The sequence below is a fragment of the Petaurus breviceps genome, unplaced genomic scaffold, assembly GCF_028583685.1.
Source record: "Petaurus breviceps papuanus isolate PSGF00001 unplaced genomic scaffold, PetGlider_PUasm1.0 90823, whole genome shotgun sequence".
Taxonomy (NCBI): Eukaryota; Metazoa; Chordata; class Mammalia; order Diprotodontia; family Petauridae; genus Petaurus; species Petaurus breviceps.
The window spans coordinates 20,678,198-20,696,205 of NW_027187352.1; the positions used below are offsets into that span (position 1 = coordinate 20,678,198).

General features: G+C 34.5%; 1 protein-coding gene across 2 annotated transcripts in view; it reads left to right on the plus strand.

Annotated features, from left to right (window-relative positions):
- LOC138148347 (transmembrane protein 135-like) overlaps positions 1 to 18,008 on the plus strand; it is a 147,186-nt gene that overhangs the window by 33,341 nt on the left and 95,837 nt on the right. For both annotated transcript variants that reach the window (XR_011165035.1, XM_069071041.1), the window contains exons 2-3: positions 7,261 to 7,388; positions 12,931 to 13,023. Coding sequence is in view for 1 of the 2 variants with exons in the window: in XM_069071041.1 (XP_068927142.1) it covers positions 7,261 to 7,388; positions 12,931 to 13,023 (221 nt within the window). In the remaining variant the exon portion in view is untranslated. The remainder of the gene's footprint in view (positions 1 to 7,260; positions 7,389 to 12,930; positions 13,024 to 18,008) is intronic.

The following is an 18,008-nucleotide window of genomic DNA, read 5'->3' on the forward strand; positions in this document are numbered from 1 at the left end:
ACTTACCGCCCAAGATTGTTGTGAAAATAAAATGAGATAATATTTGTAAAGCACTTTACCAACCTTAAGGCATTATAAATGCCTTATTATCTGTCTTTTATTATTATTATTATTTTTTATTATATCTGTCTTTTTTTTTTTTAAGCAATCGGGGTTAAGTAACTTGCTCAAGGTTACACGGCCAGTTATTTCTGGGTGTGGTGCTGAGTATCTGAGCCCAGATTTGATCCAGGTCATCCTGACACTGGAGCCGGTGCTCTTACTCGCTGAGCCACCTGGCTGCCCCTAAGCAATTGGGGTTAAGTAACTTGCTCAAGGTTACACGGCCAGGTGTTTCTGGGTGAGTGCTAAGTGTCTGAGCCCGGGATTCGATCTCCAGGTCATTCCAACACTGGAGCCGGTGCTCTTACTCGCTGAGCTACCTGGCTGCCCCTATTATCTGTCTTTAAAAAAGAACTCAGTTCAAATATTTTTAAAGCTCCTCCTATTTTAAGAGTTCTGTTCTAGGTACTAGGGAAAGATACATAGTTTTCAGGCTTTTTAGTTTACTCTTATGGAGCTTATAGCCCATATGGCTAGGACACCACAAATTACTATTACATAAAAATGTAGTTATAATAATAAACATAATATTATAGGGCCAGTGACTGCCATATAAACCTTTTCTATTACAAGTCACATAATTATCATAAAAATAACATCATTTAGTAGTTATCTCAACAGACTATGCCTTTCATGACTCAGTACCTGGCATGTCAGTGTCTGGCAAGTGCTTGACCCAAATACTAGTGGTAATTAGCTACTTCATTCTGATAATACTTTGAAGGAAAGACAGTGCATGAATTTATAGATTTGTTGATTGCCAGTAGCCCTTTCACAGTCATGGTTCATGTATCAACAATTGCCCATTGGTATCCAATAATTGGACATTTCAAGCTAGATATTCTAAAGACATATGTAACTCCACATACCCCAAAGCCAAATCTCACTGTCTTTCCCCCAACGGGCCTTTTTCCAGGCAACTTGTCCTTGTCCTGTGTTCTTCACACACAACATTACATCTGCATAGCTACCACCTTAGTTCAGGCTCTCATACCTGTCTACATTATTGCAAGAGTTGCCTAAGATGCTCTCCCCACCTTAAGTTTCTTAGCATTCTAATCCATAGTCCATACTGCTGCCAAAGTAATTTTCCTTCAAATGGATCTGATTGTTTTATTCCTCTATTCCTTCAATATGAGTAGTTTCCTGTGGCTTCTAGAATAAAGTGTAAACTGCTCTGTGATACTTTTATTTTTTAGTCCTATTTTTTAGACTGTTTCTTCAGTCTTTGTAGGATTGTCATCCATATCATGTTCCCTAACTGGGTGTGTAACAAGGCTCTGTGTCTCTCCACATATTCTCAGTTAGTGACTTTATCAGCTCCCATTGGCTGGATTGTAATTTTTATGCTAATGACCCCCAGATCTATATATAGTTTCAGCCTTGCGTCATCAGCTACTTATCTACAGGCCATTTCAAACTCTTTTAAAAGCCTCAAACTCAACACAAAATTCATTACTGAAATACAATTTATTCATGTTTCAAACAGGATTCCTTATCTGTCTGCCTCCCCACACCCTCCCTACAATCTGTTTATCCACCTTTCTTCCAAATTTGCCTGTTTGGGTTGAGGGTACTATATTCCTTCCAGTCACCTGGTTTTGCAGACTTACTGTTGTCATTGAGTCCTTTTTTTTTTCTTTTGGTAAAGCAATTGGGGTTAAGTAACTTGCCCAAAGTTACACAGCCAGTTTTTTTTTGTGTGGGTGTTAAGTATCTGAGGCCAGAACTGATCCTGGGTCCTCCCGACTCTGGGCCCAGCGCTCTTACTCACTGCGCCACCTAGCCACCCCATGTCATTGAGTCTTAACTTTCTCATGCCACACATACCTGAAAACAATTGCCAAATCAAGTTGTTTCTACCACCACACCATCTTTTATATCCATCTCCTTTTCCTCTCTTATAGAGCTAGCACTTCAGTTGAAGCCCTCATCACCTCTTACCTGGACTATTATTATAGCTTCCTAATTGAGTTGAAGTCTTTCCCCCCTACTGATTCAACCTCCTTTCTGCTTCCAAAGTGATTTTCCTAAAGTATTGGTTTGACCATGTTACCCCCTAACTCCCAGTTCATTAAGCTTCAGTGGCTTTTCTTTGACTTTAGGATTAAATATTATTCTATCTTCAGTTCATCATTTAAAAATTTCTATTTTTTTGTGTTATCACATGCATTATTAGTTCAATAGTACATGTATATATTTATAAATAAGTAAATATACATGTATTTGGGGTATATGCTCAGTTTTTTTTTTTTTAAATTGATGTGGGGTATGAACAGTTAGGAGCCAGTTGTACAAGAGCTTCTACTCCAAGAAGACTCTACAGAAGCCTAGGGTCAACCCCTTGCCATTATGAGGCATCAGTATGTAATTTTCCAAAAATTGAGATTTTCTAGTTTTGTTGGTGTATTTTCTAGAATTTTTAGTATTTGTACATACTTGGCCATTGCTCTAACTTATGTATAAATGCTCTGGATTATTTGGCATTTCATTTTTTAGTTTTCTCTAGAAGGTTGTGTAATTTTTAAATTCAAGTTTCTGTAATAACTTAACTGCTCCTTTCTTTCCAGATAGAAATCTTTGTCAGCTGTTTTCTAAATCTGTACAGCTTGTGCCTGTGACAGAGGTACAACTACTTTAACACTTTCCTACTAAGGTTGTAGCAGCTTGAGCAACATTTAGTGGCTCTTGTACCAGCATTTATGGATTTTACGGAGCTATGTTTCAAGGCCAGAGCTACTTTGTGGCTGCATTAATTGGGTGAAACACCTTTAAGGCATGGCAGGTTGGGGACACTGATGAAAAGGGGAAATCTCCAGTTTTTTTTGTAATTCTAGCAAAACTTGTCTTTTTGGGCAACTACTTTGTTAATAATCCAGACACTGGAGACTCAGGTATTATTATGAGTAGTCACATAAAGAACTTATTTAGTACTGACTTTTATTAAAATTTTTGACCACATAATTATGTTGCAGTTGTGTTGCATAGTTGTGTTTATTTCTGCCAATTGTTAGACAGATTTATGTCTTTAAAATATTGTCCATCTTTCCATAGACATATGCATTTAGAACTCTGCATGCTTGCACTTACATTGTACAAATTGTAAAAAATAGCTTTTAGAATAAAGGAAATTAAGATTTAAATTCTCTTTATGATAAATCTAGAGTAAAAAACTGTTGAGCATCTCAGTAGCTGAGAATAAGAACCTATACTTTTTGTAGTAACTTAGTGCTTTAGAATATGCATTTTTTCTCCTGGGAAATATCCATTGAAGTATATCATAGCATTATTAATATCTCATTTAGAGTAGTTGAATGGTGTTAGTAGGAATCATAGAGTTAGAGCTCAAAGGAACTTCAGAGGTTGTCTAGTCTAGCCATATCATTTAACAGATGAATCATCTGAGGCTCAGAGAAGTTATTTGTCCAGTATCACACAGCTCAGTGCCAGTGCTCAGATTTGAATCTATTTTCTACTGATTTGAAATCCTTTTTGTTACAGTTCATTCTTCCCTTTTTATTTTGAGGAGAGAAAGGGAGGCATCAGTATGTAAAATAGGGATAGAGTCAATGTATTCATGGTGAATAATAAAGCCAGGTATTTTTGAAGACATTAATTCAGTAAATTACTGTGTTCCCCTTAAAAGTAAAGAAGTTTAGATCTTAGAGAATATCAGAATTTAGAGCAGGAGGAGTTTTAGAAATTTTCCTAGTCTGTCCCCTGATTTTATATGTGAGAAGATGGCTTTTGCAAGGTCATGAGATGGTATATATCTATCGATCTATATACACTCGTGTATATATAGACATATGTATACCCACATACATATATGTATCTTTCTTCTTTCCCTGCCCAAATCCTTGTATTAAGTTTTATCTTTTATTTATATTCTCCCCATACATCTATAATTTCCTTTATTTCTCAAATTTGCTTTTTATCATCAGCCCTCTAATTACAGACCTCTAATGAACTTTCTTTAATCTCTTAGAAAAGTGATAACCCCCTCAAAATATTATTTCTGATTCTGTATTCTTGTCCTTCCTTCCTGACAGAGGAAGGGGGTGTGTATGTGAAAGTTCTTTCTTCTCTAGGGATAATTCCTTTATCCTTTTTCAATCTCATTCCCTCCTTTGGGATTTGTCCTCTTCAGTACTATCTCCTTTCGAGCATGTTCAGGGTTTCCCTGTTTACTGTTTTTCTCTTTTCTGTCTTTAAACATATCCAGTTCTTTTCTGTCCTAGAAAAAATTTTCTTTTGACCATCTCGTACTTCAGGCTGCCAAACTTCTCCTGTGAGTATAGATACAGACCCCACTTCCTCAACATTTAAAAATTCTGCAGTCTGGCTTTCATCCTCATGACTCTACTGAGACTGGAAGAATTTATTTTTATTCCTCAAAAGCTGCCACACTATCATGGTTATTGTACATCAGTAACTATACCTCAATCATTAAATTCAGTGGCCCTTATTCAGTCTTACACTCTTTCATCTATTGTCCTTTAACACTTTTGGTCACCTGTTTCTTCATACATTTCATTCATTTCAGTTCTCTTTTGGCTTTTACAATATTTGTTTTCTATCCTTGACCCTTCTTTTTTGTGTTGTGTTGTCTTAGCAGATGTATGTGTGTGTGTGTGTGTGTGTGTGTGTGTGTGTGTGTGTATGTCTTAGACTGTTCTGTATGGCTGTGTAATATAGAATTGTAGGGATATTGCAGGGTACCTTATCCAGGCTCTCACTTGATGCGTGAATCCCTTTCAGAGTGCAGGTGAAAAATTCTTCCAGAATCCATCCATCAGAGATGTAAAATTTATTACTTTGTAAGATAGTTTGTTCTGTTGTTAGACAATTTTAATTATTTGAAAATTCTTATATTGGGACATCCTCCTGTCTGTCTCCTGCAACTTGTACCCACTTGTTCTAATTTTTGTTTTCTGGAGATGCATGTAACAAAACGTTCTTTTTAATTTTTTTAATTTTTATCATTTTTCACAAGTCTTGGCCCATTCTAAACTTTAGTTTTCTGTTACTGCTCTTAGGAATATATGGCACTGTTTTGTGTACCCTTGGCTATATGCCAGTCCTTTAGTGATTTTTATATATTTTTTTCAAATTGGAGGTATTCAGGTAACTCCTTGTGTAGTCACTGACTTTTTCATCTGTTTCCTATCCCCCCCTTTTTTTTTTTTTCCATAATTGGGTTTATTCCCAGTTGTGTAATAATAGTTACACTTTTTTGAGCCTCCTAACTCTTTTGAGATTTATTTCCTGGTGGAGTCCCTGTCTATGGAATTATACTTATGTTTGATTTGAATTTTTGGAAATCTTTTTTCTTATGGGATCATAGAATCATATTTAAAACTGGAAGGAACCTTAGAGGCCAAACCTCTCATTTTATAGATGGGAAAATTGAAGCTGAAGTTAAGTCACTTGTCCAGAGTCACATAGCTAGTAAATGTGAGGCAAGATTTGAGCGCAGAGCTTTCCATCAAGTCTTCTCTTTCTTTTGCATCACCTAGCTTCTCTCTAGTTTGCTGGCTAAAGTATCTTTCTAACAGTGAGAAGTGGTGTTAAATAGTAGATAGTCTGGCAGCTTTTGAATTAGGAAGACCTGAGTTCAAGTCCCTGTCTCTCTTTGACATATATATTGCCTTTGTAACCCATGGGCAGGTTTTTTAACTTGTTGATGCTCTAGGCAGTTCTTACTGAGCAGATACTGAGCTATACTAGTGAGGTCACAGATTTGGGTTACATTTCCCAGAATTCCTTCCCTTTACTCCAGGATGATGTTGCCATTTTCATTTAAGGCTCCATTTAAGGTTTATTTCTACATTAACTAGTTCTTCACAAGTCAGAAATAAATAGCAGATTACCACATTTCCAGTACCTTCTGTGTGATATAGTTGTAGGATCATAGAATTTAGAGTTGAAAGGGAATTGAAGATCTAGTAATTGATTTTACAGATGAAGAAATTGAGGCCCAGTGAAGTTAGGTGACTTGCCCAAGGTCATTCACAAGGCAAATCAAGAATTTATTACAAAGTAGCTTTTTCAGCCAAACCAGACAATATGTCCATATTGCTAAGGATCCTTTACCACCTCTATATCTCTCTTCCTTGCTATTAAAAAAATCTTTCATTCTATAATCTTGATCTAGCTGTGGTTTTAGTAGGAGTACTAGTAATAAATAAGATGAATATCTTCTTAACATAGCGTTGCTTCTTTTTTATGAGAACTGTTTCTTTAAAATAAGGCTTACCCTTTTGTTATAATCCATTCACTATAAACATAAAACCTCTTCTAATTTTAGAGAGCGTAAAAACTGAGCACTTGAATTGGAATTCATTACAAATAATTTTTGTTGTTTAGTTATATCTGATTCTTCATGACCACATTTAGGGTTTTCTTGTCAAAGATACTTGAGTGGTTTTTTATTTCCTCCTCTAGTTCATTTTACAGATGAGGAAATTGAGGCAAACAGCCTTAAGTGACTTGCCCAGGATCACCCAGCTAGCATTTAAGCCTAGATTTGAACTCAGGACTTCCTGAGTCTAGGCCCAGTGTTCTATTCACTTCACCTCCTTGCTGCCCCATTTCCAAATAATATATTAGAGATATTTATATCTTGATATTCTTAAGAGATTCCTCTGATTAACCACTATTCATAAATTTTGATTCTCTTCATTTCTTCTTTTCCCTTCTTTAATATATATCTTCCCCATAATGTCTGCTTCAAGAGAAATTTTTTTCTAGGCAAAACCTATATTGTTATCAAGGTTACAAAGTATTAAAAATTACAAAATTTTAATTTGAACTTTAGCTTCTGGTATTCTTATAGGTTTTTGGATATTTTTGTTTAGGATTCTTCGTTTTGTATTTTGACTATTTGAGTCAGGCTTTAGTGAAGTAAGGATGTTTTATTTCAGCTTTTAGGGGAAATTCTTTATATTATTTAATATATTTTCTAAATTAGAATATCTTAAAAGTAATTATTTTTGCTTTTAAGAAAAAAAGTGGTTTTGAAATCCTCAATAAAATTTGCATGTAACTTTTATCTCTCTATCATTACATAATAATTTACATTACATTAGTAATTCCCACATAAAAGAATTAAAGTGGGGAAAATCTATACTGTATTAATAGTCTTTCTCTCTTTAGATTGCAGCGATTCTCCGGAAACGAAAACTAGAGTATTATTTACACAAACTACTACCTGAGATCATACAGTCCTCTTCATTTCTGACTGCTAATGGAGCCTTATATATGGCTATATTTTGCATTTTAAGGTTGGTACTCAGAATCACTATTGAAAGTTTATGCAAATGATTGTGTTTAAACTGGAATGAAGCAGAAATGTTTATGTGATATTGTGAGTCATTTAAAAAAGTTTTCATCACTAAAATGCTGTTTTCTTATCTCAGCGAAATCTTAAGCTAAGTGCTGTGAACTTTGAATGAAGGTACAATGTGAATTTAGATTATAATTATGAGATTAGGTAACTGCCAACAGGAATCACTTTCCAGAAGTAATGACATGCTCTAGTGCTTATATTCACTTACATATATTTACCAAGAACTTGATCAGGAGTTTTTAATTATCCTTTTTCATACATGAGAAATTAAAACAATTATCCATGATATAGACTTCAGTCTGTTTGTAGTGAAGTACCCAAATTGATTTCAAACTCTTGGGTCATAATCCAGTGATGTGGATTTTGGTCTTGATTCATTTTGCTTAGGGTCAGGCAGACCCTGTTTGCCATGTTTGACATAGTAGAAGAAGTGCAGTTAGTTTCCATCTGTGAACCCTGTGGCGTGACACCTTTGTCACTCAAAGTCATTTACTCAGGAGTTATTTTCTTTTAAATAACAAAAAGATACAGCTTCTCCCTCCCCCCTTCCAAATCTAAGTCAAACTATTTGTTGCAAATTATTGAAATTCCCTGCTGGGTTAGCATAGTAATTCTGTTCCTATATTTATACATGTTGAATATGGGACACTGGCCAAATGACATACTAAACCCTAGAGTAAAGTGATAACAGATATTATAAACAAACTTTTGACCTTTGTTTTATGTCCATATTTGTACTTTTATCTTTTTCGTGTACATTCTAATAATTGTAATTGAAAGTTGAGTTCCCAAAAAGACTTCTGTAATTTGCTGACTAAGATAATTAAACTATATGAGCTTTGAGATTGGCCAAAGCATAATTGATATTATTCCTATTTCATATTTAACTGCTAAAATCAACCCTGAATTAACTAGAAATCACATAAGGATGTATTCTAGAATACAATAGAATGTATTCTATTTTAACAAAAAGGCCATATTATATGGATACTTTGTTAATACTTTGTTGAAACTTTGAATTTAATCTTCAGTATTAAATAATACATTGGTTTTAAACATATTAATAATCACTATTGCAGCATTTTGAATTATCATATGAATCCTTTTGATTGTCATGAAAATTTAGAATACTAATAATTAATGTTACATCTCATACTGTTCCTATAGCTTACTCATTGAGTCCAGTTCTTCTTTGAAAATTTGTAGTCATCTTGCAGTCACTTGTTAATTCCCTTTTGGCTTTTATGATAGAGGAGGAATCCTAGCTTGAATTTTACATCTTCCCAGAAAAAAATATTTAGATGAAAAAATTATTAAAATTGGAACGTTATTCAAATTATGTTTTGCCCTCAAAAAACTTCTCTAATACTTTTTGTTTAGGATTCTGTTTTAGGGGAATTAGTTTATCTGAGCTTCTTGATTTATGCCTGTGAATGTGTTGATTTTTCCTGCCAAGGAGCATTTGATATTTGACTTTGGTCATATACTTCCTTACATTTTTTTTTTTCTGTGCAAATTGCCCTTCAATCATGCTTATAGTGTCTTTGAAATAATATCTTTACAATCTACTGTGGCATACTTGATTTGGGAGGCATAATGTAGGGGTTCAAATCTTTTGTCAAATACTTATTAGCTGTGTAACATGGGGACAAGTAACTTAATTTTTCTTTGCTTAGTTTCCTTATCTGTAAAATAGGGGTAATAATAGCAGCTACCTCTCTGGGTTGTTGGGAGGATCAAATAAGATAGTTCATGTAAAGTGCTACAAACCTTAAAGCACTATATAAATGTTATAAGCTTTCATCATCATCATCATCATCATCATCATCATCATCATCATCATCATCATCACCATCATCACCATCACCACCACCATCATCATCACTGTCATCTTGACTGTTTTGAAAAAAATCAGAAAACCTAACTTTTTCTAGCTTTTGCTTCTTCTATCCCATACTTTTTTCTGGAATTATTTTATATCTTGTGCCTCTTCTTCATTATTACAGCTTTCTCTTACCATATTTAGCAGCATCTACTGTTCCTAAAAATAAGATCTTATTTGTATTTGTTCATTTACTAGGAAACAGGCCCTTCTTTAATGAGATGAGTAGTGATACATTAGATTTGTATATAGAGTTGCATACCACTCATCCTATTGTATTTGAAACTAACACTCCTGTATATTATGATGCTATGGAGACATTGTTTCTAATTTACAAATCATGTGACTTAACATCATAAAATAAGTACTCATTCCATGAAGAGTAGAACTGAGATTGGTTCTCTAACACATTCTTCACAGCAGCTGTCTTAAGACTTTTTCTTCTCTCCTCAAACTTCCCACATAAGTCTCTCCTTCCTCCTTCTCCCTCCTTTTTATTATTATTTTCTGAAATTGGGTCTCTCTGTCCTACCTCTTCTGAAGTGCACTGATCATTTGCAGCTGGCCCAGTCTCGCTGTTGTCAAGTGGCATAGAAACTTTGATCTGTTCCGTTTAAGACCTGTGTTGGTTCACTATTCCTTGACCACTTAGTGGCTTTCCTCTCCTAAGGGTCTTGCTGTATTGGTGCCAGATTTAGTGGGGACATCTGATAAGCTTTACTGTAGCTTAGAAATCCTGAACTCGGGGTGGCTAGGTGGCTCAGCGAGTAAGAGCACCGGCTCCAGTGTCAGGATGACCTGTGGATTGAATCCGGGCTCAGATACTTAGCACCACACCCAGAAATAACTGGCCGTGTAACCTTGAGCAAGTTACTTAACCCCAATTGCTTTAAAAAAAAAAAGAAATCCTGAACTCAAGTGATTCACCAGCCTTAGTGTGGTGCTATTCTGACTCCCTTCTCCCTTCCAACAGAATAGCTTGCCCCATACTTTACTGAGGGATGTGATTAGCTGTGAGTTCTCTCTTCTCATGTGCTATATTTCAACACACCTTGGAACCATCTCCCATTCTTCCCTCCTTTAATAGATAGGCTATCTCCTTTCCAAGACCAACTCATTACTTTCATTCTTCAATAGACCTTTCTTTTTTCTAATAGTATTTTATTTTTTCCCCCAATTACATGTATAGTTTTCAACATTCCTTTTTGTAAAATTTTGAGTTCCATATTTTTCTCCCTCTGTGCCTCCCATGCTCCCTCCCCAAGACAGCAAGCAGTCTGATATAGTTTATACATGTACAATCATGTTAAACATATTTAAACATATTTCCACATTAGTCATGTTGTGAAAGAAGAATCAGAAGAAAAGGGAAAAACCATGAGTAAGAAAAAAAAACCCCAAAATAGTGAAAATAGTATGCTTTGATCTGCATTCAGACTCCATAGTTCTTTTTCTGGATGTGGTTAATCTTTTCAATCATGAGTCTTTTGCAATTATCTTGGATCATTGTATTGCTGAGAAGAGCTAAGAATAGGCTGTTTTCCAATGATCGATATTCTGCCTGGACTCATGCCTCATTGGTTAGCATATTTCCACCTCCTTTTACTCTTCCCCATCCCAGTGATTCCTGCCCTCAGCTACAAACCCTCAGCTACAAACCCTGTTCCCCATACTAAATGCCTACTTTCTTCTGTCCCACTGACTATTGGACATTTTTAACTGGATGTCACATAGGAATCTCCAACACAGAACTTATTGTCTTTCCTTCCAAACCTAGCCCTCTTCCCAACTTTGCTATTTCTGTTGATGGTACTATCATTCTTATTGTAGCCTAGGTTTGAAATCTCAAAATCATTCTCAACTTTCCACCTCCACCCCTTCATCCATTCAGTTACCCTCCTCCCCTCTTACCTCTCCTATTATAACAGCCTCCTAATTATTCTTTCTGCTTTCATTCTCTCTCCAGTTCATTCTCGATATTTCTAATATAGTGATTTTCTAAATTATAGGTGTAGTCATGTCACTTCCCTGTTCATGAAGTTCTAGCAACTTGTTGCTTCTACAATAAAATACATACTCTTCCCCTGTGTGTCATTTATAGCCCTTCACGTTCTGGCTCTTCCTTCCAAGTGATTATTGCACATTATTTCTCCTCATGTCTTATGTTTGAGGCATGCTGGCAAATTTATTCCAAGTGCATGGCATTTTATTACTTCTTTGGACTTTTAAGTGGCCTGTCCCTTAGGCTTTTAGTTTGGTTCCTTTTCACCTCTACCCCTTGGTAGCCTTGGTTATGTTTAAAGTTCAAATGGCTCAGGTGCCACCTCTGGATGAGGCCTTTCCTTATCCTCCCTTCTTTCCCCCCCCCCCCCGGCTGCTTACTTTACATTTCCTGGTAGGGATTTTGTATTTATTTATTTTTATGTGTACATGTTGTTTGCCTTGATAAAATGTCAATTCCTTGGACTGAGACTCTTTGCTTTTGTTATCTCTAGTGCCTAACACTGTATGTATATGACACATAGTAGGTGCTTAAAAATACATGTCAAGTGATTGCTGATGCAATAAAATACAACTAACTTTTCCTAGCTTTTACAAATCATAGAATTTCTAAATGTTTGCCTCCTATGAATTTTTGGGCATCTTAAACACTATTCTTCCTATACCATAGCTTCTTATCATAGTATCTTGCTTTCACAATCTAACTTGTTTTTAAGAAATATTTCACATTATTTCTTTCATATTCTTTACTTTGATCTATACCAGTTACTAAACTTTTTTTAAGTTTGTCTTGCATTCTCCTGAGTCTCTGCATTCTTATTTCCTGTTTTCCATGCTTGAAATATGCTCTTTCTAAATCTCCACCAATTAGAATTCTTTTCTTCCTTCTACTATTAATTTAGATGCTGTCTTCTCCACAAAGTCTTCCCTCCATCCCAGCCTCCAAGCTGAATGTGATTGAGTTTTCTTCCTTCAAATTTTCTTTTAAACATTTTTTTTTGGGGGGGGGGATTGCCTATATTAAAATCAACCTTGTTTCATTTTTGTTTTTATACAGTATATAATTCTGTTAGATTGTAAATTGCCTCAGGACAAGGACTGTATCTGTTTCATTAATTCATTCATGAATCAGCATGGTTAGGTGTTTGCTATACAACCACAATAAAAAAGAAATAGCTCAGGTTCTTAAGGAGCTTACATTGCTTTGTAGGAAAAACATAGAAAGTTAAATACAAAGTATATGCAAAGTAATTTCTGAGAGGAAGGCTCTAACTGAGCTAAACTTTGAAGTTTCATTTTTATATTTTTGGTGCCTAAAACAATGTCAATGCTTATGTTGAATTGAATTGTATCAGGCTGTCTTCATCCATTAGTCTATCAGACATGAATGTATGTATGTGTACATTTCCCTTTTTAGGCTGAAAGTTATGCTTGAAAGAAATTATGTATAAAAAGCTTCTTGATTTTATGGTATTTCTAAGTATAAAATGACTTTTATCAATGGAAGCCAAATCTCAGCATTATATATGTGTTAATAGTTTGTAACAATCATATTTGCTTTTGTTTTCATATAAATTTTCAATTTGAATTTTAGGAGGATACTTGGAAAATTCTACTCCTGGAGTCCTGGCTTTGGTGCTGCTTTACCAGCTTCTTATGTGGCCATTCTTATTGAAAGAAAAAGCAGGTATATTTTATCTATATTCTTTGTAGCAGCAAATTTTTAAATTGATTCCCCCAACACTAGTTTTTGTTTATTATTTATTGTGATTTTAATGAGTTTCTTCTGTTGACAAAAAGTGATTTTTGTCTTTTTAAAATGTTTTTATTCAGCATTATATTTATTTGAAGTTCCTTTTGTTTCCTGCTTTTTGTGGAGGGGGGAAGGTAGGGCAATTGGGGTTAAGTGACTTGCCCAAGGTCATATGGTTAGTTTTTTGTGTTAAGTGTCTGAGGCTGGATTTGAACTCAGGTCCTCCTGACTCCAGGGCCGGTGCCCTATTCACTGCGCCACCTAGCTGCCCCTTGAAGTGTCAACTTTCAAGTTTCTTTCTGCAAAGTTGTAGAATGCCAATAACTGCTGACCCCTACTTCCTGAAAAATTAGAGACTTGAAATCTCATCTGAAATCTCATCTTGCTATTGTTTTAGGATGAGTTAATTAATTTGGAAATAATTTGATTTTATATGATTTATTTCCCTGATTGTAAATATTGTGTTGTTATGATTAAATGAGATTTTGTAGGAATTTTGAAAAGTTTTGAATGTTGCTGCAAACTAGTTAGTTAAATGAAGCCACTGTTTGGCATAGGAGCTACTGGCTTTGGAACCAGAAGGCCAGGGTTCATATCCCCATTTGACCCTTACTGGGTGACCTTGTTGTCCAGGGCACTTAATCTCCCTGGATCAGTTTCTTCAGCTGTAAATGGAGAGGCTTAGATTAAATGGACTCTGAGGTCTCCTTCAGAGAGATAACCTTTTGCTTGGTGGTTTTATGAGAAAAATATTTTTTAGAAAAATTAAAAAATTTAATACCCTACAGCATTCTAGTAGCTATGGTATAGAAAGAAAAAGTAACAATAGAAATAACTACTAATTTACAGGAGACAAAGCCCAGGAAAGAAGCCAGCAATAAAAACTGTGAGTTCAAATTTCTACTCGCCATGGGTAATGAGCAAAATGAGCTAAATTCTTGTGCAAGGAGGCCAAAAATTAAAAAAAAATCATTAAAATCACAAATAAACAAAAACTTAATGCTTAGCATTGAGAACTGATTTGAATTCTTTTAACTAAGGCAAAGCCTTAATTTTAGATAGCTAAGATAGATTGTATATTACTAAAATTATCATAAACGTATTCTTTTAAGGAGTTTTCCTCAGGTGACAAAACCCTCACTTAAAATGACTGACATCATGCTCATTATATACTACCATTAGTATCCAGATTGTGATTTCTTATTCTGACACAACTTTTCCTTTTAATTAAAGATTTTTTCTTTATTACTGGAAAGAAATAACCATTGCAAATTGTATAGCAGAGTCTTACAATTAGAAAAATTGCAACTTGCTAGATAAAGGATATTTTTTCCAGATAATTTTAACAGTTCTATTTATGCATATTGATTTTAAAATGTTTTATTGATAATGTAATTACATGAGAAATTAAGCATCCAAAGTTATGCTGATCTTTATTAATTGCTGATATTTAGGTTGCTCTGAATGGTGTGATAATTTTTAGGAACAATTAACACAAATGACCATATTTCTTTGAAGTTTATCTGCATTGTGGGAAGGATGAGATTTGTCACTTATAATAGCTGATTTTTTATTTGATTGTTGTCTATAGTATTTCATTAAGTGCTTCAGAAAAGTTATTTACTACATATGTACTAATGTCATTGAGATGCTTTTTTTCACATGTGCCACCTTAGCTAGAGATGTGGTAAATTTATTTTAAGGTAGTCAAAAATTGTTCTTTTCTTAAAAATGCTATAAAAATCAAAATGTTCATTTATGGTTAAGTATTTTTATTTACATGTCTTATCTTGTTATTTCTCTATGTGTTGTTACCAGATAGATGTGTTCCCAGTAATTCTTCTTCCATACTTCATTGTCTTTTACAAAATAGCTCTTACATGTACTCAACTGAACTATAATCATTTAGTGTTTTTGGAATAGATGAATAGTAGATGAAGTACTTTGTGAATGATAATCTTGAAAGTCATTGATCATCAACTGAATATAAATATCAATGTTATGGATTTATGTCTGGAAATTTACTTTTGATTTAATGACTTTTGATTTCATGTATGGAATATAAAATCTTTTACAGACAAGATTACCTGGGACTTATTCATGTAGTTTTAAAATATCTTTCCATATAGTTCTTACATAAAGATAATAAGATATAATATTTTGATACTTTAATTCATTCATTATTTCATGAATGGCACTTTCTATACTTGTGAGATCACAGTTCATCTATCCATTCTCATCACCTGTAATTCTTGTGAATGCCTTTCTATAAATCCTCTGTAGAGAATATCTCCCATGACTTGTAGGACTATTAGGTCTTTTAATAAATATTCTGTGAATGATAGAGTAACAGGCTTTTCACTTGTTATTCTATGGTACTATGTGATATGACTAGCTTATGTTTTCTACTCACACCTGTCCATGTTCATATCTTTTCTGCTACTTCTTACATAAAAGCCATTGTTGATAATATGCTTATACTTGCCATATATCTTTCCTTTGACCTTTGGGTCCTTTGTAGTTCTCTTCTGACTTCATATTTGTTCCCATTTACTATATTGGTTTTGGCACTTTCAAAAGGGGCTTCACAATGATTAGATTAGTTATTTAATATTGAAGCAATAGGCCTTTTTTGATTGTTTTTGTAACTTATGCAACGGAAGGTTATGTAGCTTTACTTGGGGCATATAAGGGTATCTCACTGCAGAGGAAACATCATTCCTCTATGAGTCCTTGGGAAAAGATGGAATATACCTAATGAGAGCTGGTAACAGAAGTTTTTATATGAACTTTTACAAATTGAATTCAAAAGGACTTTTAAGCTGAAAAAGGAAAGAGAGATAGTGAGAACTGCCTATGTACCTACAGTAATCTAGCTACTCTGATGAGTAGTTACAGTATAGAAAGAAAAAGTAACAGTAGTGAAAACCAATAATTTACAGGAAATGACATCCAAGAAAGGAGCCAGCAGTAAAACATGTGACTTCAAATTTCCATATGGAAATAATGATCAATTGGATTCTTATGTAAGGAGGCAAATTTGACCTCTGAAATTTGGTAGAATGAGTTCCATGCCTGGACTATGGTTCTGGAAAGGTAGTCCTTCACAAAGACCAGAAGTGATCAAAGTGTATATATGAATCGGATGCAGAGTAACAGTATATTAAAGAAATATGAATGTGAAGAAATATGGTTGAATGAAAGGAGAGAGAAACAATAATGTCACGAGAATATATGACAGGTTGCCTGAACATAAAGGGAGCATAGATTTTGAGAACTGGAACACAAACTTTTCTAGGAGATGTTAATGGAAGCCTACAGTAATTCAAGCATCTGCTCTCTCTGCCAAAAGCACAATAGTTAGTAATATTGTTTGTCATGCCATAATGATAATTTTATCCTTCAAATAGGTTAAATTTCTTCAGGCCATAGATAGGTTAGACATTTGACAGAATGACAAAGGCTGTTTGCTGCAGGTCACATGACAAACGGGAGAGTGTGCAGTGGAAACCCTACATTCTTCGTGGGCCACTAGAAATCCTTTGCCAGGCCATAAGGCCATATGTTGTATAAGCCTGGTATATAGGAAGAAGAGAAGATCTAGGACACAGCCTTAGGAGATGACATCCAGGACACAGGCCTAGGAGTGGCAACTGGTTGAAAGGTTGTACACAAAAAAGTAATTTTTTTTAACCTCGCCCCAAATTGCCTTTCAGAATGACTAGAACAGTTCATGACTATACTGGTAGTGTTGTACTGTGCCTATGTCTCCCATAACTTCTCTGACACTTGTCATTTTCCTCTTTTGCCACCTTTGCCATTTTTCATTTTTGGTCCTTTCTACCAGCTGTCTTCTGTGCCTGGAATTTCCGCCTCCAAACCTTTATCTCTTAACTTCCCTGGTTTCCTTTAAGATGTAGCTCAAATCTTAGTTTCTGTGGGAGACACTTCTTGGTCCCCCCAGATGCTGATGCCTTCCTCTTTGAGATTACCTGCCAATACTTTGTATTTTGTATGCAACTAGTGATTTTTATGCTCGTCTCCCCAGTTATACTATGAGCTCCTTGAGGCTAGGGACAAACACGTTTTTGTATCTCTAGCTAGTAGCATAGTGTCTGGCACATAGAAGTCACTTCATAAATGTTTGTTGACTGACAGAGGGAGTTCCCTTTATCTATGAAATCATAGATCTCGTTCCTATTATTGATACTAATGGATTCCATACATTGAATTGTGGTTAGTAACATACAGACACTACTGTAGCATGTATCCAGATTAAAATATTATACTATAAATATACCCGTGCATAAAACATTTCTCACAGTTTGGAAAACTGAAGTATGTTAGTTATTTGCTAAGAAGTCAGTGTACTTTGCTGGCATTTTTCAGGAAAAAGTTTGGACTTTGGTAAAAAAGTTTGGACTTAGGAATTGGATACTTCTTTTAAGTGTTCCGGGTGTGATGAAATTAATCTGGCCCATTTTAAACCATTTAAGTGTATTTGAGAGCATTCTAATGAATAATCTAAATATTCTTGAATTAGTAAATGAAGTATCTTAAATTGAAATAAAAAATCAGATTGAAATATGCTCTGGAATAAAATGTATTAAGTTTAAACAAATGTTGAATTGTGTAGTTTGTACTTAATTTGGATTACAAGTACTGAGTATTGTGTTTTTACTTTATATCATAGTATTGTGTACATATTCAGGAAATATTGTCTATTCTGTTCCTATTTCTGTCTTTTAAGCTTAAATTTTAAATTCTTTACCTGTAAAACCAAATATTTTGGAGATACAAAAAATTTTCAGTACCTGCTTTTCCAAAGGTATTTTATTTTGCATTTTCAGCCTTTTCTTTCTTTCTTTCTTTCTTTCTTTCTTTCTTTCTTTCTTTCTTTCTTTCTTTCTTTCTTTCAT